Source organism: Marmota flaviventris, chromosome 1, assembly GCF_047511675.1.
Source record: "Marmota flaviventris isolate mMarFla1 chromosome 1, mMarFla1.hap1, whole genome shotgun sequence".
Lineage (NCBI taxonomy): Eukaryota > Metazoa > Chordata > Mammalia > Rodentia > Sciuridae > Marmota > Marmota flaviventris.
The window spans coordinates 113,983,072-114,007,301 of record NC_092498.1 but is presented as its reverse complement, the minus strand read 5'-3'; the positions used below and the strand labels follow the sequence as shown (position 1 = coordinate 114,007,301).

The following is a 24,230-nucleotide window of genomic DNA, read 5'->3' as shown; positions in this document are numbered from 1 at the left end:
CTCAGACATGGGCACCAAGGAATAGCGTGTCACTTTCATTGATATTAATCACAACAGGCTGTGTAAAAATCTCTAATTTCCTATTTTTAAACCTACTCATTAAGAATTAAGCCTGAGCTGGGGTTGTGGCTCAGTGGTAGAGTGCTCACCTAGCATGTGTGAGACCCTGGTTTTTTTGTTTTTTTTTTTTAAAGACAGTGTCTCATTATGTTGCTGAGGGTGGTCTCAGTCTCCTGGGCTCAAGTAGTCCTCCTGCCTCAGCTTCCCAGGTAGCAGGGACTGCAGGTATAAACCACCACACCTGGCTACAAACCTAATCTTTAGAATATTATTAATATATTTTAAGTTAACCTATAGTATCAAGCCTACCATTTTTGCTGCTCTTTTTTGTTTCAGGAGATTGAACCCAGGGCCTTGTATATACTAAGCACATGCACCATGACTGAGCTGCATACACCCCTAGCCCCTGGAGCCTACATGACAGAATACATTTCACAGAGCCAGGCATAATGCTGCTCACCTGTAATCCCAGTGACTTGGAAGGCTAGGCAGGAAGATCACATGTTTGAGGCCAGCCTCAGCTGGCCTCAGTGAGGTCTTAGGCAATTTAGCAAGACCCTGTCTCAAAAAAATAAAAAAGGACTGAGGATTGTCTAAGTGGTTAAGCAACTCTGGGTTCAATCCCTGGTACAAAAAATATATATATATATGAAGGAGAAGGAAGAAGGAGGAGGAGGAGGAGGAAGGTGAAAGAGGGAAAAAAAAAGTAGTAGTAGTAGAAGGAATACATTTCATAAAGTATTCCAAGAGTTTCAAATAGAACTGCTTACTTTTTTTCCCTTTTTTTTTTTTTTTTTTTTTTGGTACTAGTAATTGAACTCAGGCATTTTACCACTGAGCCACATCTCCAGCCATTTTTTGTTTTTATTTTGAAACAGGGTCTCACTAAGTTGCTTAGAGTCTCACTAAATTATTGAAACTGGTCTTGAACATGAGATCCTCCTGCCTCAGCTTCCAAGTCACTGAGATTACAGGCCTGCACCACCATGGTGAACTACTTACTCTTGCCCATAATCTTGCCCTTCTGGCCCCAGAAACACCACACTATTCAGTGTACTGGAAAGCTCAGTTTGGATGCAAGAGATAGCAGTTGTTAACCATTGAGGAGGACAAATAAATATATGCAAAAGTTTGGAGGTGACAGGGAGGGACTGAGAAATTAAATAGAAAATCCAAGAAAATCTAGGTGGTTGCGGTAGCACATGCCTGTAATCCCAGTGACTCAGGAGGCTGAGGCATGAGGATCTCAAATTCAAGGTCAGCCTGGGCAATTTAGTAAGATCTTGTCTCAAATAAATAAAATGACTGAGGATAACTTCTGTGATAAAGTGCCCCTGGGTTCAATTCTCAGTACCAAAAAAAAAAAAAAGCAAATATGATTATTTACCAGGAGAAAAGAAAAGAATCAGGAAGGGATTGTCTTAAGTGTGTATGTCTCTGCCCCAGCAATGCGATGAGATGAGATGGAACAGGCATGGCTGGACTGTCACTAGGAAGAGGGGGTGCTTTCAGGGACCACCATCAAGTTCTGTTTCTACTCTTCCCAGGCTAATGTGGGAGAAAATGCATAATAACTCTCCATAATTTGCTTTCAGGGGTCCAAAACCCTAAGGAACATTATAGCAGAACTTACACTGCCTTCCTCAAAGCAATTTTTTTTTTTTATTTATTTATTTCCAGTGCTAGGGATGGAACACAGGGCCTTGTGCATACTAGGCACATAATCTGCCACTGGACTAACCTGGGTCCCTGCTTTGTTTTCATGTTGTTTTCAAAGTTGTTCAATAGGAGGACACCAAGGCCTAGCTAATAGCATCAAAACAGCTTTTGCCTTTCTGACGAAAAACCAAAAAAACCACACCTAGATCCCGGGTCATTTCTACAGATGACCACTTCATTCCTCACCTTAAAAAAAAAAACAAAAAACTGGGGGATATAGCTCAGTTGGTAGAGTGCTTACCTGGCATGCACAAGGCCATGGGTTCAATCCCCAGCACCACACACACACACACACACAAAAAAAAAAATCCTTCGAGGGCTGGGGTTGTGGCTCAGTGGTAAAGAACATTTGCCTCATGCATATGAGGCACTGGATTTGATTCTCAGCATCACATACAAATAAATGAATAAAATAAAGATCCATCAACAAATAAAAAAAAAAAAAAAAAAAATCCTTCCAAGGCAGGCATGTAATCCCAGCTGCTCAGGAGGCTGAGGCAGGAGAATCGCGAATTCAAAGCCAGCCTTGGTAAGTAACTCAGTGAGATCCTGTCTCTAAATAAAATGCAAAATAAAGCTGGGGATGTGGCTCAGTTGTGGAGTGCCTCCAAGTTCATTCCCCTGTACCAAAAAAAAGAAGGGGGTGCTAACTCAATGGTTAAGCGCCCTTTAGTTAAATCATCAGTACAAAAAACAAAAACTTGAACATCATCCAAACTGCAAAAATGAACAAAAATCCAGGTTTAGTGCCGTTCTTTGTCCCTCCCACCTTCTTGAAAAGATTAAGATAAACATCACAAAATTATCTCTGCTTCTTGACAGTATTAACTCCAGAGCAAAGCTCCTTTCTGGAACCTGTAATGCCAGATTCGTGGGACCCCAATAGACCTACAGGAGCCCAATCTGATGCAACCACACAAGAGTCTTTATTGCAAGCTCCAGCCTGGACTCACAATCGTTCCGGAGGCAGCGGTCCCAGGGAGTGAGTCCTGGTCCTTTGTTCAGTGAGATTTTATAGGTTTTGGGGGATACTCTATATGTCACAACATCACACAGCAAATAATTTCATACCTCGGGAAAATCAAACAACAACTCTTAACTTTGATTAGCACATTCACTGGTGGGAACAAATTGAGTAGGGGTGATTGGTTAGTACAAGAGGAGGATTTGTTTGAACTGATTAGTTTAAGCCACGAGGGGTGTACATGCTAAACTACATGGTTTCCCAACATGTTATCAACCACCATAAACTACTGGAGGGTCATTTGGCATCCCAGGTATTTTCTCTGTCTCCTGCTAATTAGTGGTTGCTAGGGGGTTGCTATGGGTCTTCACCTAGTCTAACTGAGTCAGGACACCTGGCACTGCAGATCTCTCCTGTTATTTGCAGACACAAACAACTCAGCAGGGTGGTTCTGTGCCTAGGAGGGCTCTGTGGGTTTTTTCAAGGACAAGGGTCACGCCCCCTTTCTTGGACAGGATTTGAGGTAGAAGCTGTTTTAAAAATGGAGTCACATCAGTTTCCTCAAACCTTCCCCCAATAACTTAAAGCAACACTAAATCCTTTAAGAATCTCTTTAGATGAGCCACTCCCTCACTTTATTCAGTCATTAAATCCATCTTTATTCTATGTGGTCTTCGCTGAAGGACACTGACAATATCATTAATACTTAAGGCAGACTGGATGATGGCGCCATTCAAGACATTTTAAAAATGAGGCCTAATTGCCAGGCACAGTTGCACACACCTGTAATCCCAGCAATTGGGGAGGTTGTTCAAGGTCAACCTCAATAACTTAGGGAAACCATCAGCAACAAAACCACTGAGGATGTCTTGGTGGTAAAGCACCCCTGGGTTCAACCCCAGTATCCTCCCCCCAAAGGCACGATCAGTAATGAAGGTGGATCACCTGTACTAGCCTGTCTGCCAAGCTTAATCAAGAGGCATTGCCTGTCACTTCTGGATGTTCCAGGGGGAAGCTAAAAGTACCTTTCACAAGCATTCTGAGGTTTTCGCTGATCCTCCATGCTGTTCCCTCTAAGGCATCACCAAGTTCATTTACATGAAAACACAGAAGGAATTGACAGTTATATTGAGTGCATGTGTGCTGGGCTGTGTTCCAAGGGCTCTAGATATTTTCTTCATATTTTTGAGGTGCTACTGAGTGACCGAGGGCCATGTGTATGCAGAGCATGTGCCCTACCAGTGTTACTCCCACCAAGTCCTAGAGGCTTTAATTCATTCACTTCTTTGCACATCGGCCCCCTGAACATAGATACTGTTGATATTCCGTTTCATTACCGAGGAAACTGAGGTACAGAGACTTTACTTGAGGACCGAGGACTCGAACACCTCTCACACTAGAGGCTGGCTAGGGCTGGGTATCCTCAAGCCGCAGGACCGAGTCCGGGGCAGCCATCTTGCTTGTAGTCTGCAAGGACCACAACTCCCAGCATCCCTCCCGGCGGCGGCTCTCCCTCCACACACAACAAATCCCGGCGTGCCCCTGGGCGGCCCGGGGTGGAGGGTTCTAGAAGGCGTGACGTGGGGTCGAAGCGGGTTTGGAGGCGGGCGCCTCTCGGCAGTCGCAGTGGCGGCAGCTGCCGGGCCTGGGGACGCGGGTGGCCGGGGCCGCGGTCGCAGCTTCCTCGACTCTCCGGCCATGGCAGCGCTTGGCCGGCCCTTCAGCGGCCTCCCCTTGAGCGGCAGTTCGGACTTCCTGCAGCCGCCGCCGGCCTTCCCCGGCCGGGCCTTCGCGCCGGGAGCCGGCGACTCGGAGCTGGCCCCGCGGCCGGGACCCCGCGCCGCCCCGAGCTGCCCCGGCGGGAGCGCGGCGCGCGGACGGTGAGGAGCCCGGCGGGCGCGGGGCGGGCGGGCTCGTTAACCCCCCCCAGCACCCTCCGCGGGAGGCTTCCCAGCCCCGCGTACGGAGGAGGAGCTGATCCCGGAGACGTTAACCATAGATCGCCGGAGGTCGCCCAGCCCGGGAATCCAGGCGGAGCCTCGGGCCGGCTGCGCCCCGGAGAAGTGAGACTTTTCCGATTGGAACCCGGGCGACCTGAACCCGAGTGTCACCTCGGCGTACTCGGCGCGCTCCCCTTGCCGACCGCAGCTCGGCCGCAGGTGGTGACAACTTTCAGTGCCTCTCGGACGCTCGGTTCCTCGTCGGCAGTGCGGGGACAGACATGGGTCCGGAAGGAGTGCCGAGCCCACAGCCTGCACCGACGGCCCCCAGTGTGGTCTCCCTAATCTCCCATTACCTTGACAAAACGGCAAGGTTCCATGTCAGTGTCTCTGGTTATGTCGGGACCACCCAGCATTACCCGACTGACCTTGTGACCTGTCTCCATCCCACTCAGCAAGGAAGGGGACACTGGGTGTGTGGCGGGTGAGCAGGATTGTTGGCTGGAGAGAGCGGGATGCTGGAAACTGAAGCCCACACAGGTTGCTCAATTGACTGGTTTTTGTTTGTTTCAACAGTGTTTCCGTTCACTGTAAAAAGAAACACAAGCGAGAGGCGGAGGATGATGAGTAAGTCTCAGGGGCCGTTTGTTCATTTTATGGTCACTGTTAATTTAAAATAGGTCTGTCTTAAACTCCGTTTTAAGTGAAAAGGTGAAACAGATGCGCGTCTGGAAGCAGGCAGAAGAAACTGATAACATGGGATTCCTTGTAGGCAGAGAAAAGGGTGACTGGCATATCAGAGACAAGCTTCACTCTGTAACGAGTTGTAATATTTGGATTTTAAACTATGTTAACATTATTAGGATTACAGATCCAAGTAAAAGAACCAAAGGATACATATTGAAAAGTCCTACGTGTACCTCTCAGTTCTCCCAGAGGCATCCCTGTTACCTGTTTCTTCTTTGGAAGATAGTCTAGACATTTATAAGTTTGTAATTGTATATGCCTTTGTTTTTTTTTTTTTTTGTTTTGTTTTTTTTGCATAGATACTGCTCACAGTGCATAACACATTGGTCCTTCATTTGACTCTGCTGTAGCTTGTTCCTTATCAGCACGTAAAGTTCTACCCTTTTTTTTTGGAGGATTAGGTGTAGATAACCAGTCTATAAGTTGTTTCTATATTTTGCTCTTATGAAGGAGTCTACCATGTCTATTCTTTTGAAGTTCTTTGTGTGTTTGCAAGTGGATGAATGGTTGTTTTGTTGTTTTGCCCTGCTGCAGATCTAACCCAGGGCCTTGTGCATGCTAGGCAAGTGCTCTACCACTGAGCTGCATCCCAGCCTGATGAATGGATTCCTTGATGTGGAATTACTGGATCTTAAAGTGTGTGCATTTTAAGTTTTAAAAAAGGGTTGTTGATAGTTTATACTCCTATTAATAGTGGGAATGCCTTTTTCTCCATCTTCTCACTGAACTGTATTTTCAAACTGTTTGATTGCTGCTTAACTGATAGTTGAAAAGTTGTAACTCATAGTCAGTCTAATGGAAAAAAGAGTAAGAAAGTGCCCCAAGAGGATATCCAAGTGACCAACCAAATGAAAAGTTGGTTCAATCTCATTAGTCTTTTGGGAAATCATATTACGTTTCAGAGGACTCTGCCACTAGTTATTGAAGCAGATATGGAGCACCAGGAACTCTCAAACACTATGAGTGAGGTTGTAAATTGGTGTAAACTTTGGAAGAGAGTTTGGCATTCTCTCACAAAGTCAAAGGCACATATATCCTTTTACCCAACAATTCCCTCCTGAGTGTACCTCACAGAAGTTCATACATAAGCACGCAGGAGGCCATGTACAAGAAAGTTCCCAGCACCCTTGTTCATGATAGCTTAGGACTGGAAATAACCCCAGTGTCCTGTAGAGTGAAGTAGATGAAACAAATTACAAATTCATACAGTAGAATTCTTTTTTAAAAAAATTTTTAGTTGTAGATGGGCACAATACCTTTATTTTATTATATATTTGTATGTGGTGCTGATGATCAAACCCAGTGCCTCACCTGCTAGGCAAGTGCTCTACCACTGAGCCATAACCCCAGCCCCAGAGTTCTGTATCTTACATGATATTTTTATAGATGTTTATTTTGTAATTACTCATTAAATTGTGTTTGATATATTTTATGTAGGACTTTATTATTAAAAGTGAAAGAAATTGAATCACATGTTTTAATTTTACTGAACATCTTTTCACTTAAGCTATTTGTGTTTCATTTTATGTAGATTGTTCGTATTTCTGCAAATTTTTTATTGGCTTATTGGGTTTTTTTCTCGATTTATAAGAAGTCTCTGTTAAGGAAATTTATAGTTTATATGTATGTTGTAAAAGTTGACCTCATTGCCAGGCGCCACCCACCTATGATTCCAGCGACTTGGGAGGCTGAGACAGGAGGATCAAGAGTTCAAAACCACCCTCAGCAACTTAACAAGGCCCTAAGCAACTTAGGGAGACCCTATCTCAAAAGAAAAAGGACTGGGGTTGTGGCTCAGTTAGTTGTTAAGCGCACTTGGGTTCAATCTCTTGTACCAAAAAAGAAAAATTAAAAAAAAAAAAAAAAAAAAGTTTAGCTCAGCTCTATACAGTGGTGCATGCCTGTAATCCCGGCAACTCAGGAGGCTGAGACAGGAAGCTCACAAGTTTGAGGACAGCCTCTGCAATTTAGTGAAGCTCTCAGCAACTTAGCCACAACCCTGTCTCAAAAAGTAAAAAGGAGTGGGATGTAGCTTAGTAGTAAAGCTCCCCTGGACTAAATTCCTAGTACAAAAGAAAAAGTTTTGCCTCAAATTTGCCCTTCATTTTTTAACTTTGCATGTGAATTTCTTTTTTTTTTTTTTTCCCCCGTGCTGGGGATTGAACCCAGGGCCTTGTGCTTGTGAGGCAAGCATGTACAAACCGAGCTATATCCCCAGTCCCTCTTTTTTTTTTTTTTCTTGGTTTTTTCATCAGACACCTTCTAAGTTTGTTACAGTTTTATGGAACAGTAGATTTAAAGGTTGCCTTAGTTTAAAAGCCACTAGACCAGATAATATTTGTTCTTTCTTGAAATTGCTGTGAATGATGCAGAAATGTTTTTTTCTTTGTGGTGCTGGGGATTGAAACAAGCATTCTACCACTGAGCTATAGCCTCAGCCCACTTTGGGCTTTTGCTTAGTTCCAGTGCTTAAATACAATAAAAATTTTAATGTGTGGAAACTGGCAGGCATGGTGATCCACACTTGTAATCCTAGCTGCTTGGAAGACTTGAGACAGGAGAATCATGAGTTCAGGACCAGCCTGGGGAACTTTGCGAAATTGTCTCAAAAAGGCCTGGGGTAGCTCAGTGGTAGAGCACTTGCCTAGCATGTGCAAGGCCCTGGGTTAAACACCAAATACCACGCCCCCCCCAAAAAACCCACTTTTTATGAATAGAGAGACTGAGGCCTTGGGAGGAGGTGTGGCTAAAGAGAGTCAGGATCAGCACTAAGTTGCTGAGCTGATTTTGAGCTTGTGATCCTCCTCCCTCCACCTCCTAAGCCGCTGGGATGATAGACGTGCACCACCATCTCAAGAGAGCATTATTACTTGGCAGATTTTATATTGACAGAGACTTTAATGTTGATTTTCAGTCCTTAGCAGTCTTAAAATACATGCAACTTCCTTTGACCATTGATTTAGCAAATCAGAAGCTGTGATAGCCATTAATGATTTTTTTGGTTACAGCACTTGCTGATGCCCAGGAAAAAAAGTACTAAATACTTAGAATGAATAGGGCCACTTGTCTATTTTACTTGCTTCAGATAAACACTGGGCATACCATAAACTCTTGCAAATACAGGTTTACAGTAAAAGCTTGAACAAGCAGTTGAACTTTTTGAAGGAGGTAGATCGATATAGTGAAAATGACATAGAGGTAGGATTCAGGAACTCTGGGATCTGGACCCCAAGGCAACTCATTACCTCACTGTGATACTTTGGAGGGGCCAGTTTAACTTTTCTGTGTCCTAACTTCCAAATCTACAAAAGGAGGAAGTTGGGTTTGTTGAATTTTAAGGTCTCTGTGAAATACAAATTTGTCCAGAAAATAGAGGAGTATGTTACAACATAAGAGAAAAGTGGACCCCATTATCAGGGACATTTTGTGACATTTTGGAGGAACTAAAAAATCAGTGATGTCACCTGCACTTGTAATACTTGGAACATGCAAGGCATACATTTTTGCCCTAAGGAGATATAGGCTGTATGCCAGCCTACTACCCTGTGTGTTTGAGGGAACAGCAGCAATTAACAAAGTGTGGCTGGTTCTGAATTGCTGCTTTGTCATTTTTGGTTTCTTTGCTTCCTGCTTGACCTTTCCAGAACCAAATAACTAGAGACAATTGTTGTTTTTTTTTTTTTTTAATTTTAGTTGTGGATGAACCTTTATTTTTATTCATTGATTTGTGTGTGGTGCTGAGAATCAAACCCAGTGCCTTACATATGCTAGGCAAACGCTCTACTACTGAGGCACAACCCCAGCCTCTTTTTTTTGTCAGGGGTGGGAGGGTACTTGGGATTGAACTCCGGAACACTTGACTACTGAGCCATATCCTCAGCCCTATTTTGTATTTTATTTAGAGACAGGGTCTCACTGAGTTGCTTAGCACCTTGCTTTTGTTGAGGCTGGCTTTGAACTCAGAATCCTCCTACCTCAGCTTCCTGAGCCGCTGGGAGTACAGGCATGTGCCACCTCTTTTAAGTTCCCTCATTGAATGCTTGTAATCTTAATAGGTAAAATCTTGGCTGATGCTTAGTTGGTGAAGAACAGTAGAAGAAAGTGTCTCAGAGAGACTGAGAGTCACAGGCAGGGAAATGGATAACTTTCTATCTTATATTAACACAATGTCAAAAAAATAATTTAACCAAATAAAGATTTTGGTTACAGATAGAGATGATTGGGGTTTTTATTGAATTTCCTTCCTTTTTTTTTTCTCCTTTCTTTTTCCCAGGTGTCCAGTAAGAAAGAAACGACTTACTGAAGCAGAACTTTGTGCTGGTCCAAATAATTGGATTCTCTGTACGCATCAGGATGTAGAGGGTCATGGAGTAAATCCATGCACTAGTGGCCTTTCTGTACCTGGAATGTTGGATGCTGTTTTTGAAGAAATGGATCAGACATCTGGAGAACCACAATGTGAAGTTGCCCGAAGGAGGCTTCAGGAGATTGAGGACAGGTAAATGGACAGCACACATAACTAACTTGCTGCTGCTCCTTTATAATGTCACTCCTCTTTTAAGCTAATCGAGTTAACCATTTGGTAATAACTGTGATCCTCAGCCTCTCAGGAAGACTATAAAGATCAGGGAATCCAAAGTGTACCCTTTAAATGTTAAAGTGAGTTGTCATAGAACTGTACTAAACATTTTTTATTTACAATCTATAAATATTTATTTTGGTTTATGAAGTAGTTCTCTGGGACACATTCTTCATATTTTACTCCATTGTTTGTAAAACTTTTTTATTAAATGGAATGTTAAACAACTCTTCCATACATACTTTTCCATTGACATCATTTGATCTTTTTGTTTTTATTTTTTGTACTACAGATTTAACCCAGGGGCACTCAACCACTGAGCCATATCCCCAGCCTTTTTTTATATAGTTGTTTTAAATATTTATGTTTTAGTTTTAGTTGGACACAATATCTGTATTTTACATTTATGTGGTACTAAGGATTGAACCCAGTGCCTCGTGTGCTAGGCGGGCGCTCTACCCCTGAGCCACATCCCCAGCCCCGCTTTTTTTTATGTTTTATTTAGAGACAAAAATTGCTGAAGCCTGCTTTGAACTTGAGATCCTCCTGCCTCAGCTGCTCTAGCTGCTGGCCGCACCTGGCCCATCTTTGTGTTAAACTGAGGTGTAGCCTAATTTGATCTTTTGCTGTAACACCTGTTGCTTTTATCTTGTTTATTTTTGAAATGTTGTCTAGTTTCTAGAAGAATATGTAATAACTTGACTAAATATTTTTTCTTTCCTTGCTTCTGCCTTAATTTATTTAGAATAATTGACGAAGATGAAGAAGTCGAAGCTGACAGAAATGTTAACCATCTCCCCAGTCTTGTCCTTTCTGACACCATGAAAACAGGTTTGAAGAGAGAATTTGATGAAGTCTTTACAAAGAAGATGATTGAGTCTATGTGAGTTTTGATATCTGGTTTCCATTTAATTATGATCTTGAAAGGAAAGCCCAGTATCTAGTCTAGACACTGTTCATCCTGTCCTAGTCAGCTCTTCACCTTCTCCTCACCGGGCAAGTGAGAGCAGAGTGGGTTTATATTCATCGCAGGTTGGAGACAGGCTTTTTCTTAGTTGATTGTGGGTGAGCACAGTGTTGTGCAAGCAGAGTTTGAAGTATGTAGGAGAGGCTACCTTGGTGCCTTCCTCCTGGGTTCGTTCTTAAGCTCTGAAATGCACTGCAGTTTAATATTTGTGAAAGGGAAAACTGACAAGAGAGTTCATTCTCTTAAATTCTCATGGTAGGATATAGGAACCTAATTTTGAAACTTCTGGTTTATCTGGTTCTGTTTTTCAGAAACACCATAGAGACCTAGGCAGCAAAGAAAATAAAGTGTCCCAGGATTCCAAATAATTATCACAAAGGCCACAAACCAGAGCCCATATTCTTGGCTAAGAATGTAGCCTCTCAGGGCCTTTAGCAGAGCTCTTTTGCTCTTAATTTAAGACATAGTTTAAACCAGGCCACACACCTGGAATCCCGGTGACTCAGGAGGCTAAGGCAGGAGATCACAAGTTTGAGGCCAGCTTTGGCAATTTAATGAGACCCCGTCGGAAAATAAAAACCAAAAGGGGTTGGGGTATGACTCATTGGTAGAGTGTCCTGAGTTCCATCTCTAGTACCATGGGGGAAAAAAGTAAAACATGATTTAATAAACTTAGTTTTCTGGTTGTCTAGATTATCAGAGTAGAAGCAGAGAAAGAGCAAGTGAGAACAGAACAGACTCACTCCTGGTAGAGGAGTAGTGACTATAGCAGAGGTTGAGGAAGGAAAACTGGGATGCAAACACAAAAACCTAAAAAGCAAAGTGGCCTGGGACCCATTAATATAAAAACTAATGGGGGGGCTGGAGTTGGAGCTCGATGGTAGAACACTTGCCTGGCATGTGTGAAGCCCTGGGTTCGAGCCTCAGTACGGCATATCAATTAATTAATTAATTAATTAAAAGATCCATTTACAACTAAAAAAAAAAAAACTAATGATTACCTCCATAATCCTGTAGTCCCTGAGCCTGGACAATCTCAAGTGGTTATTATATATTGCATACAGTAGTAGACAAGTTCTAAAGTACCATTTTAGTATTGTCTACAAAAGACCATGTATACACTTGGTACCCAATGAAGGTGAATTTTGGGTGTCCAAAAAAGCCTCGGAGGATGCTAGTCTCCTTGATGCCAAAGAGATAAGGCACTATTGCCTTCTGACACTGAGGTTCAACTGCTGCTTGGTGTTAGATCACAGAGCTTTGCAATAGCACCCTGGCTTGAGTTTATAATTAACTACGAGTACTGAGGGGAGACTAAATAGTTTAGCCAAAAGTAAGCAGGTCACCTTGCTCTCGAGCCTGAAACAGAGCACCTGCTGCTCTTGGCAGTTTTCCAGAAGCTAGCCTTTGGGATTGTCCTTTATTGTGTTGTATTTTTGCTTTATTTGCCTTGGGTCCCAGAAACTTGCACTACCACAAGGTTTGGGAGAATATGTGACTGAATGTGCATGACAGATTATTTTGGCTTAACTGCAAAGCATTATCCTTTATAACTGTACTAAGCAAAAGGCATGTGAGATACTTTAATATGTTGGTCCACTGTTTCGTTTTTGTTTATAATGATTTGCTATAATTCACCCATAGGGCTGAGGGTGTGGCTTAGTGGTAGAGTGAGTGCACTGCATGCTTAAGGCTTTGGGTTCAGCACTGGTGAGGTATAGGAGATAGTTACCCACATCTGCCATTAAAAATATAATAACATTAGTCAGGCATAATGGTGAACACCTGTAATCCCAGCCACTCAGGAGGCTGAATCAGCAGGATCACAAGGTCAGGGAACCTCAGCAACTGTCTTAAAATAAAAAAGAATTGAGGATGTAGCTTAGTGATAACATGTCTCTGGGTTCAATACCCCGCCCCTCACCAAAATTACATCATTAAATCAAAGACTCTGTTTTCTACATTGGATGTTTATATTGCTTTGTAACCACAGCATCAGTACAACTAGTTGGTTTGGTTAAGAATATATATAGGTTTGGGGATATAGCTCAGTGGTAGAGCACTTGTCTTGCACATGTGAAACCCTAGATGTGTGGTTCCCCAGTTGGCCCCCCCCCAAAAAAAAAATTACAGAACTGTGAGATTTTATGTATTTTAGTGCTTTCCTGATAAAAATCTATTTTGTATTTTAGGAGCCGTCCTTCCATGGAGCTTGTGCTCTGGAAACCTCTCCCTGAACTCCTTTCTGATAAGCCAAAGCCATCATCTAATGCTAAGAACTACACGGGAGAGAGCCAAACTAAACATGCATCTGCTGGCACTGCCTTCCCGCAGAGGACTGAACTGTTCTTGGAACCTCGGCAAACAGGGATGCCTCTTTACACTAGTTTGGAAACAGCTGCTAGCACAGAAGAAGAGATGGAACTCTAGAAACCAGTTTCTACACTACAGTTGTCAAATTTAGGAGGCTCCTGTGTTTAGTGATGAGCCTACTTGCTTAGTATAGGGACTTGAAAGTTTTATGAAACGGGTGTAATAATATCTCCACCTGTGACTTGGGGTGGGACTCTCATTTTGGGTAGCCATTTATTGACTTCAACTTTTTGCCAAGGAAGCTTGTCTTAAGGGAAAAGCACCTAGCAGGCTTATTAAAGGAGTGTTAGTCTCCTCAAAGGCAAGTATAGAAGTTATATGTATGTGTAAGGGTGACTGAAGTCATCTGTCACTTTGTAAGCCATTCATAAACTTGGAGAACATTCTTGAGTTGAAAAAGATGAGAAAGAGGGAGTCACAGCATAGTCTGTGGATTTGAGCTGTTTACAGCGGGGACTATATGTGATTGGGGAGCAGGAGGAAAGAAAGCATTAGCTTAAGCCTCTTCCTAAAAAATTTAACAGAGGCTATGAAATATGTGTATTAGTTGTCAGTTCAACATAGCTGTGTTGATTATATAGCTAGCATGTGACTGGCTATAAATAGCATGTGGCTCTCTGTGCCTCAGGTAAATTCGATGAAAATACAAAGAAAAGGTTTTTTCCTTCTAATGTTGCTCCTTGGTCTCCCTTGCAGAGTTGATAAACCAGGTTGTTTCGCAGTGTTTACAGCTTAATTAACTTTGATAGTTAAAAAGATTGTGAGCTAACCCATCTGCAAATCGCCTATGGGAGAAGCAAGCATCCTTTAATTAATCCTGAAGAAGTGCAGTGTCAGCTGAACCCAGCATTGATAACCTGTATAGTTTAAAAAAAAAGGCAAGATAGTATTAAGAAGTTGAGTTGTTAAATGTTAATTTCAAAAACAGTGAATGATTAATTGAGAATATATATGGGCAAATGACATTGAGATTTACTGAAATAGCCAATTTGTCTGGTGCTTAAATTATTGTGCAGTAAGCCTTCAAGTTAATAGAGGATGGCTTCCTGCTAGCAGGAAATCTTTATCTTCTTGAGTACCTGAACCAGGCTCAAGATGTCCTTTGGGAATAGCTAGGATTAAAGTTCTTAATTTCTCAGGAAGAGCTCTTATGTGTCGCAAGGACTCCATGCAAGGTAAAATGACAATTTCTTCATTGCTACAGAACACTCACTAGACGTTATTAAATGAGTGTAATACTGGCCCTTTCATCACCCAACAGGAGACCACCCCAGTTCTTATTTTTTTGGTTTCTTCTCCCTTTGTAAGAAAGAGATACCTTTTGTAGAAAAAAAAAATTGGTTTATGCCAAGTAGAGGTGAATTTATAGAAACCAGCTTCCAGGCATTTTTGAAACCCATGCTGAAATCCCTCCCCTTGTTACAGATGGTGTAGAAGTCACAAGTCTGTTAGACTGTTTCTTCTCTTGCCTGTTGTTTCTGCTTTCTGTATTTCTGTCTGGATGTCAGGAAAAGATTTAATGTTTAATATTTAAACAAAATATTTAATGTCTACACAGTAAAATTATTCAAACTTCAAACCAGTATTGAAACCAGTTGGAAACCAGCTAATAGTTTCTTAATCTCAAACTTAGAGATGAATGTAAACTGTATTCTGTTGAAATGTGCAAGTGTTTGATTCATGCAGTTTGAAAAACTCCTGCCTTGAGGTCATTGTTTAATGGGACCAACTTGTAAAGTTTATAGCCTTAAAGAAATCTCTGTGCTAAACGTTTGTTTTAGTACAACTCAAAAGCATGAAGGGACTTACTAGGGTTTGGAGTTAGTCCCAGTGTTAGGGTGGAAAGGCAGATGGCAGCTTTCCAAAGACAGATCCAAAACACACCAAGAGTATCTTCTGTGGAAATTGTCGAAAGGAGCCTCTGATCAGGGGTCTGCACCATGAGAAGGGAGGGAGAGCTCCAAAATGAGGCTCTAATACAACGGGTAACATAGGGGACAATTGAGATTCTGTTAATTAAAATCCAAGCATTTGTTTCTGAGTCAAGTTATCTGACAAAATTATTTCTGCAGGAAAATGGATGTTTAATGCTCATGTTTGGACTTTTATATTCTTGCGTATGTTTGTACAAAAATTTTCTTCATCATCCTTGTGGTGCTTATTCATCTGAGCCGTCTCCACCGCCCCAGTACATTTTATTTTTCTTTTGTAGCATAAGGCTTTTGCTTTTGTCTTCAGGTTTCTCTTGGGAATTAACAGATCTTTTTGTTTTGTACAGTTTTTGCGGCATGGATCAAACATTGGCTTACGATGCTAATGTGTGAAGAGAAAAAAAAAATAATCTAAAGCAGGTGAGCTTTAATGAACAAATGTATATTTTCCTCTGAGTTTGAATAGGGTGTGTGCGTGTATGCGTGTGGTGTTTTTTTTTTTTTTTTTTAATTTGAAGAAAGTCCAGTTCTCACAAATATTAATCGGTTTTTTTCAGTGCTACTCATTCTAGAACCAGGTACAATGTAAAATTTAGAAAAATTAAGAAGGTAGGGGTTAGAACCATGAGAAAAATTTACCAGCAGGTTCATTTGTTCTTTTGGATCTGGAACTTGGTTTTGTTTTTGGTGCAGTACAGAAAAAGTTCTGGAAGATGCTGTCATTTTTACTTTAAAATGAGAATCTGGTGTTTCTGTATTTTATCATTTTTAATAAAACTTCTTAAGTGTTTTGGACTTTTTGAGACATTTGTATTCCTGCACTTAAGTAAATGAAATAGCTACTCTCTTTGCTTTCCTCTAAGATGTGATTGAAGCAGCATTCATATCAATGAGGAACATAAATTGTCACGAATGGATGAGTATTTTGGATTAAAGATAAATTTCATAGCTGAGATTAGCAGGAGGCAGACTGTGTTTTGCCATTCTGAAACCTGTAGAATGCTTCCCACTGAGAGCAACTCACTAATGTGGATTGTCAGTATTAGAAAGCAGTTATGATCATGTTAAAAATGTTCAATTCTGAAACTGGAAATGGTTTCTAGAGTTCACAAAGAAGGGTTTGGGATCTTCAAGAATGAGGGATAGGAAAATTCTATGATGGTTAGTTACATGCTTTACAAGTTGACAGGTCGCTGGGTGGCAGTGTTGCTTGCATATTTGTGGTCATTCTTTGATAAATGTGGATCCCTGACTTGCTGGAGAGGGGAAGTTACCTTTGGCTTATAGTTAACAGAAAGCAAAAGGTACTGTTTTGTTTTTAACCAAAATTGAAAATAATAGCTAGAAGTGATGCTTTAGTATTATAATCCAACTCAGATCCAGGGTTGTTCTTGGTCAGTTGGTTTTACAGAATCTTTTTGTAGCAGTACCTAATATGTCATTTAGATTTCATTGAAATGGTATGGTTCAGAGGTGGACACAGTGGTGCCCATCTGCAAACTCAGCTACTCAGAAGGCTGAGGCAGGAGGATTGCAAGTTTGAGGCCAGCCTTGGAAACTTAATGAAACCCTGTCTCAATGTAAAATGAGTGAAAAGGATGGGATGTAATTCAGCAGTAAAACACTCCTGGGTTCAATCCTTAGTGCAGCCAAGAAGTGTTGAGACTTGAGCTCCAGCGAAACAATGATGTGTTTCAACACCCATTTGGTGTGTCAGCCAGCGATAGAGTCCCAAGTCACAGGGGTATAGAGTCTTAAACTAGAATTTGATACTTTAAAATACTCCTGGAATAGGCATTGTTACCGTCTGCCTATTTGTCTCAGCTCCAGTAGCACCTCTAGTAGAAAAGCAAGGAGGAAATGATTGTAGGCATCTTGTCACTTGCATCTTTAATCTTAATCATGAAACACCCCTTTGCATTTAATAGAGCTCTTGTTTTGGTGTTATGGAAAAATCTTGATTTTTAGTTAAAACCATTCAATTTGGTGTTTCAATATGAAAATGTCCTTGAGTACCAGGTGTTTTCTCAAGGCTGAGCAGTGTTTAGTAATTCTCACCCATCTGTTCAGGAAATGAAAACTACTCAGGTTACATATGTCCTCTCCTGTTGGCACAGCTGCCTCTTTCATATGATGCCATTTGATGTAAATGACTTGAGCTTCAACCTCCAGATGCTTGTGCTGTTGTGGGAGGACAAAAATGCCTCTGTGAATGCACTGGCTTATATAATCCTTAAAGAGATATTTGGCCCTCAACTTTTCATAGTGAATGAGGCAAGATAGTTTTCAACCGTGGGGACAACTGGAGACCATCCTTACATTTGCAATATAGAAACAGTCTTAAGTAAAACTGCACTGCTGGGTCGTAGGATTGGACTCAGGCCACCAGATCTGCCTGCCTGCAAGTGCACTTGTGGACCCACTTCAGTCACCTCAACCAGTACATTCCTTTGTACTTGTCTGAAACTATAGCCTGCTTTGTCTTGCTGCTTGGGATTCTCTGAATCCTCTTTCCTTTTTTTTAATCTTTATTTTACATTTGTGTGGTACTGAGGATCAAACCCAGCACCTTGTGCATGTTAGGCAAGTACTGTACCACTGAGCCACAACCCCAGCCCCCCCTCCTTCCTTTTGATTCATTCACTTTGACCTCCCCAGAGGTAGTCTTAATAACTCTAAGAAACATGTCATTTAATTGCTAAATGGACATAGGATAATTTCATCTGCTGGTATAGTGAAATAATTCTATAAATAAGGAAATTCCCAAGGAAAAAATGCAGTGCACCATGAAGGATGATATTGTCAAGTCTGTAGTTTGGGACTATTTTGTTTCTGCTTTTTTGAACAGAAGTATTTTGTGAAACATACTGTTATACAAGTATAAGAGACTGAAGACTTTACAAAGCAGATTAGGAGATAAAAAAAACTTTCTCTTGCTTACATTGGTGCCTGGCATGACATACTTTTAAGGCATCCTTTAATGTTCTTCAGAAAGATACTATTATCCTTTATAATTGAGGAAGTGATGGCATATACCTGCAAGGTTACCCAGCTCACCAATGGCAAGAGTTGAAACCATGGGATCAGAATCTAGGATATGCTCTTAATTCCTGTAATAATGGCAAGAGAATCTTGATTTTTGATGCTATGCCCTCTTAAATTCCCAAAATGGTATAGCAAAACAATAGGGTTCTAGCTCTGCCACCTACTAGCTATGGTATTGGTCAGTTAGGCTGAAGGAACTATCTCAGATTGTACATTTTAGCATTGTGGCAACCAGGAATTGAAACAGGCAGTGATTAAGGTGGAAAAGTCTTCAGTCAGTCTAGAAAACAACGTGCACTTTAGCTGGATAAATTGGAAACAGTGAGGCATCTATAGGGGAAAAAATGACTTATGATCCTAGAAAAAGTCAAAGAACATGGACACTGCATTGCACTTTTTAATTGCAAGGGTAGTTTTAAATAAATGAAGAAAGCACCTTCCAGAAACTACAGTAGCAGGAAAAGATTCCATCAAGCATTTACATAGTAAATTTCTATATAATTTTACAAGATTCTTGATCTTTACTTGAATCTATTCATAAGGAAAAAGGAGCCCCCTCAGATAGGTGTTTTTTCTGTTTGCAGAGGCAAACTAAAGGACCTAAAATTGGAGGCAAGCCTTGATGCTTGAGAAGGGGTAAGAAAAACTGGTAAGAGGCCATTCATAAATTCCATTGTCTACTCTAAGACGTATCAGATGACCCTTACATAAGAATCATAGGGCAAACTACTGTCCTTGAAAGTACAATCTCAAAAGTTGTAGCTCTAAATTATAGTAATACGTGTGAGTAACTTGGACTGCTGGATATGAAAAGACAATACTTGGAGTCATCTGAGGTCTGAATCTAGGACTGTCTGCCCTCTACTTTGGCTTTTTTTTTTTTTTTTTTTTTAATTCACTCTGGTTTTTTTTAGTTGTTGATAGGCCTTTATTCTATTCATTTATTTATATGTGGTACTGAGAATAAAACCCAGTGCCTCATGAAGCAAGCACTCTACCACAGAGCCACAACCCCAGCCCTCTACTTTGGCTTTTTGAATAAAGCACAGCTAGGCTTGTCTGCTCTCCTCCTGGCAGGGTCAATAGTCAAGGAAAAGGGCAACAGTCCTTAGACACTAATCAGCTGGGGAAAGAGTTCATTGGCAAAAGTGTCCTCCCAAGAATGGTTCACACCAAGTGGAGAGGACATGTCACTGAAAGGGGAAGGGGAGCCCTCATACCCACAGTCACTATAAGCATCCAGCAGGCAGGAAGATGGCTTCAGATAGTGGCTGGATGAAAGCAGATTAGAGATGCCCAGCTCTGGAATGAAGTCATCTTCTACAGGTTCTTCCTTCACCGACACAATGAATTCGGGGTGATCATTCTCAGAGGGGCTGAGAGGTGCTTCCTCGATTTTTACTACCACATTAGTTTGGCTTTCTGTCTCAGAGGGCATCTCTAAGACTAGAGGCTTGGTGTATACATGGTCAAAGCGAATTAGTTCATTAATGGCTTCCAGCTTGGCTGATGACGTCCCCACTGACAGAGAAAGGGAGGCTGGTAAGGAACTAGGTCCTTCTGGATAGACCTCTGGTAGCTCCTCCAAGCTGGTAGACTCTGGGGAAGGACATTTGAAGAACATGACGGGGTCCAAGTTGTCCAGAATGCCCAACAGGATATCAGACTGCAAGAGGCAAAAAATAAGAGTGCAACTATTAGGCTACCTAGAATCTGTTAAGAACACTCTTAGTACTGGGCTTCAAAATGTAATCTTATGGCCTGAGGCTGTAAGATGACCTTAGGACCCAACTGACTTGTTTATCCATGTCCTAAGCCTCTGAGAACTAAGGAGATAGTTGATGTTCATCTCTAACCCACTAAAACGAACTTTCATCCTGAGACGAACTTTTGCCCCATCAGGGATGTCAGACGTCAAGGACATGAAATGACCCAGTTATACAGCTCTTAGTAAGACAGAATGGTCCCTACCTCAGAGTCTGAAGAGTCAACACTGTCAGAATCCACGGGGAGATGTTCTGAGGGGATGACAACTGGGCCTGCACCTGCTGCAGAGGTGCACGTAGTCTGAGTGCTGCGGACTCAGCAGACCCGGCCACCGGCCTCACTCCATTCCCCTGAGAGGGAAAACCAGGGTGAGTAAACAGCCAGGAGTACCCAATGAAATGCTTACCAGCCTCTCAAGAAAGATTATTCCTTAGAGATGAAACTTTTCCCTTACCATTGTTACTTCCATTTTCTTCAGATCTCAAGAGATGAGGATATGATTTTTTTTTTTAATACAGTGAAAAATTTTCCCTCCCAAGCAAAGAATCAGGTAGGATCGAGAGTCTTAATGTTCCTAAATAATAATATTCTATAGTGATTTAAGCCTAGAATCTTCTGTTGCTAGTCTTGGACCACTTAGACACCATCACTGAATTTTCCATTATCCACAGACTAAAACCCATCCATCACCACCCTTTTTCACACTCTTCAGTGAATCCTCTCTCTTTACTCATATTCATCAGACAGCTACTCTAGCTATAGTCTGATCTGACTGGCTCTCATACTCTGGTTCTCCTTGATGCTTCTATGGTACCTGTTGTTGGCTACTGCATTTGTTAGCACTTACTCTGAGAGAACCATGTAACTTAATTATTAGCACTTAGTACTATTCACTACCCACCTGAAATGTCATTAAAGAAAGGACATCCTGCCTACATGGAAATGTCATAAAAGTAAAGCAAAACCTCAAGCATGCTTTTCATCAGAGATCTATAATGCAAACGTAATTTAGGCCATTTCACTTGGAATCAGTTCTCACATGTGACACCAACTAAAAATGACTTACCTTGGCCTCTGTCTCCTCTTCAGCAACCAGGGCATCCATCCCCAAGCGCAGTCGTAACTCCTGGTTTTCAATTACAAGGCCATGAGTTTTCTCTCGTAAAAGCTGATTTTCTAGCAAAAGTTTTTGGTTCTGTAAGAAAATTGGTAAGAGGCTATTTAAACATCTAATTCTTTCGCTTGAGAATCCACCTGAAGTTTTACTACATTGGTTTTCTTCTTGAAATTTTAGAAAACTCCACATTTATGCATTTGTTCACAGTAGATATTAGAAAGCTGGCCATAATTATGAAAGACATAAAACGTATTTAAGAAATGCCATTTCATGGGGTCAAAAATAACAATGCGTGCTGGGGTTGTGGCTCAGCGGTAGAGAACTCGCCTAGCACTTTTGAGCCTTCAGTTGGTCCCCAGCCCCACATAAAAATAAAGGTATTGTGTCCAACTACAACTAAAAAATATTATTTTTAAAAATAACAATACATCCAACTGCAAATTGGATTTCAGCAAAGGATAACTTTTAGCTTTAGATATATCTTTTAAATATCATAACTTTTTAAAAAGTAAAAAAAATCTTACCTTGAACTGAAAGTTAAAAAATATATTAAAAAAGTAAACTGATACTGAAATGATTCAAACTTTAAAAAGAACAATCTAGGGACTGGGGATATAGCTCAGTTCATAGAGTGCTTGCCTAGCACGCACAAGGCCATGGTTTAATCTCTCACACCACAAACAGTAATCAAAAGAACATAAATAACCCTTGTATTAGATAGCAGGTAAATCTTAGAAGGGAAAGGGAACTTTTGGCCAAGCCAGGAAGAATCTAAAGTTAAAGCAATGACTTCCTTTCTGCTCTTGCTAACTTCTTAGCACTCACTGACTACATGCTGTGAATACATGTAGCACCAAATTCCAGAGGGTCAGTCACTTCCAATCTCTACAAGTGTCCTCATTCCAACTATCTTATCTATCCTAACTTGGTTAAACTTAAGCACATTCAAACAAGATCTAAAAGGGGCTAAAACAACTTGGGACAGAGCAAAATATCAAGATATTCACCAAGGAAGGACACACAATGTATAAGAGTTTGGCCTTGAGAAGTTTTACCTCTTCTTCCAAATCTACTACTTGTTGTTCCAGCTCACTCATCCGAGCTTTCTTCCGATCTCTGGCAGTCTGTGCTGCTACTCTGTTTTTCAGTTTCCTGAGAAGGAATATACCACACTGAGTCATCTCAAACCTTATTTATATCTTTATTTGAAAACTTGGCCAGCTGGTGCTTTCCTTTTAATTCACAGTATAAGGCAAAGCAATGGTAAAATACTTAAGGCTCCTCCCTACCATAAAACCAAAAGTACAGCCTTCTGTCAGTCTAGATTGAAGACTTGCTTTATTCTCTCCCATCTGGCGTCATCCATCTCGGCTCATCCTGGCCACAGCATCAGGACTGAACACAAACCCAATTCATGTTGCATCATAAGAATCTTTTCCCGTCCCCCACTTCCCTCCCCCGCTGCTTCCTGATTCCAGTTTTCTCACACAGGACCCAGCCTGGACAGATTAAATCTAGTGAAGGTTGCAATGGCTGTGACACAAGCTCTCCCTCCCCAAAACCAACTGCAGTAGGCGGATGACTGTTGCTCTAGGTTTGAGATCCTAGGCGGTGTCCTGACGAATGGACCCGTGTCTGGCTGGAGGAGCCATGTCTTACACCACAAAAGGCACCGTGATCATAATCATAAAAGAATGAACGTTTGCGAAGGACCAAATGCCAGGCACATTATATACGCCTCTTATTTTAAAGCCACTGACGAAGCTTGACTACTGAGCCTTAGCGCTTCCAGCTTTTTCAACAGCTGTCTTTTCATCACTGCGCCCCTCCAAAACAGTAGGTAAATCAAGAAGAGGCGAATCGACTTCATGTAACAGCCCCAGTTTTCAGAGAGGCAGAGCGACCGTTCTGTGGTCACTCAGCAAGGTCTGGAACACAAGCCCGCATCCCCAGCTCCAGTCAGCTCTAATGAATCAGGAAAAGGTAACGAAAACCGGCCTGGGAAGCCCTGGACTCCACCCTGCACTGCGGGTCCGGTCAGTTCAGCCTTCCTGCCCCGCCCTGCCCTGCCCCGCGCCACGCTGGCACTGGACCGGCCAGGCCCGGGGCGCTCGAGTGCGGCGGGGTGGCCAACTCCCGGCACCCGCCCAGCCCCCTGTCAGGACTTCAGGGCTGTCCTAGACCCCGGCCCTGCGCCCACCTCCTCAGCGCCTTCTCCTCCGGGCTCAGGTGCGTGAGGCGCTGTCGCTTGCGCGCCTGGGGCGGCCCCCCGCTTGCCGCCTCGGGGGTGGCCCCTCTCTGACCCGGCACCATGAGCGGCAAGGCCGAGCCGGCCGGGGCTCCGGCGGCAGCGGCGGCGGCGGGCTGGCCGGATAGAAGCAGTACTTTGGGGGCCCCAGAGGCCGGGCTCGGCGCCGCTGCCACCACGACCATAGCCCACGACCGTCTACGCGAGTGCACGCCGCCGCCGCCGCCCAGCTGCCGGCCCGCCGCGCCCAGCCTTTCTAGGGTCGTGGCCGAAAGCGATTGGCCAGCGCCCCGTGACGCGCGGGGGAGCTCGCCGCCCATTGGTCCGACGGGTCCACCCGGGGCGGGGCCTGGGCGCGCAGCGTGGCGACCGCGATCCCCGGCAGAGGGAGCTGGGGGCCTTTTCGGCTCTGGTGACCCGAGGGACACCGCGCGGGGACTGAGGGGACCTCCGGGGGGGCCCGAGGCTGGTGTGGCTTCCTCAACAAACGATTGTCTCCCCTAGGCTGACGCATTTTGTACCCGAAATGCCAGACTTTAATTCAAAACCAAGAGATTTCCAGACTTTATTTTTACCGGGACTCACAGATGATGACCTCAACCTGACCACAGTTTATCTCCTGCGTCACTTGGAGCCCCGTGGAGCGGAAAATAGGGTCGGATCGCAGATCCGGCCTTGGGTTGCGGGGAAACCCAAAACCCCTGGAAAGAAATTCCGCGAAATAAGAATGCACATTTCAAATTGAAGCTTATTGCGATGTCGTGGTCAACAGT

The 24,230-nt window shown here is 42.7% G+C and overlaps 2 protein-coding genes across 4 annotated transcripts; one reads left to right on the top strand and one right to left on the bottom strand.

The window, feature by feature from the left end:
* Positions 1 to 4,064: 4,064 nt before the first annotated feature.
* Positions 4,065 to 16,075, top strand: Ccdc117 (coiled-coil domain containing 117). Of its 3 annotated transcripts, none has more exons than XM_027956054.3 (5): positions 4,065 to 4,623; positions 5,260 to 5,310; positions 9,704 to 9,928; positions 10,755 to 10,892; positions 13,169 to 16,075. In XM_027956054.3, the coding sequence occupies exons 1-5, from the start codon at positions 4,442 to 4,444 to the stop codon at positions 13,404 to 13,406; spliced, it is 834 nt and encodes a 277-aa protein (XP_027811855.1). In that variant the 5' UTR covers positions 4,065 to 4,441; the 3' UTR covers positions 13,407 to 16,075. The 3 variants fall into 3 exon arrangements, with proteins under 3 accessions (XP_027811855.1, XP_071471020.1, XP_071471021.1); XM_071614919.1 differs by lacking the exon at positions 4,065 to 4,623 and adding an exon at positions 4,649 to 5,167; XM_071614920.1 differs by lacking the exons at positions 4,065 to 4,623; positions 5,260 to 5,310 and adding an exon at positions 5,361 to 6,066.
* A 2,629-nt stretch (positions 16,076 to 18,704) lies between these two features.
* Positions 18,705 to 23,674, bottom strand: Xbp1 (X-box binding protein 1). Its single transcript, XM_027956032.2, is given in 6 exon segments — positions 18,705 to 19,991; positions 20,297 to 20,404; positions 20,407 to 20,442; positions 21,159 to 21,287; positions 22,265 to 22,361; positions 23,410 to 23,674. Coding segments are annotated over 6 exon segments (1,161 nt in total). The 5' UTR covers positions 23,643 to 23,674; the 3' UTR covers positions 18,705 to 19,433.
* Positions 23,675 to 24,230: the final 556 nt, after the last annotated feature.

Excerpts from the sequence above, each read along its gene's own strand:
- Ccdc117 (XM_071614919.1), top strand. The coding sequence starts at position 4,965 with ATGGGTCCGGAAGGAGTGCCGAGCCCACAGCCTGCACCGACGGCCCCC. Across the intron at positions 9,929-10,754 it reads CTTCAGGAGATTGAGGACAG|AATAATTGACGAAGATGAAG; the intron begins GTAAATGGACAG and ends TAATTTATTTAG. Across the intron at positions 10,893-13,168 it reads AAGAAGATGATTGAGTCTAT|GAGCCGTCCTTCCATGGAGC; the intron begins GTGAGTTTTGAT and ends TTTGTATTTTAG.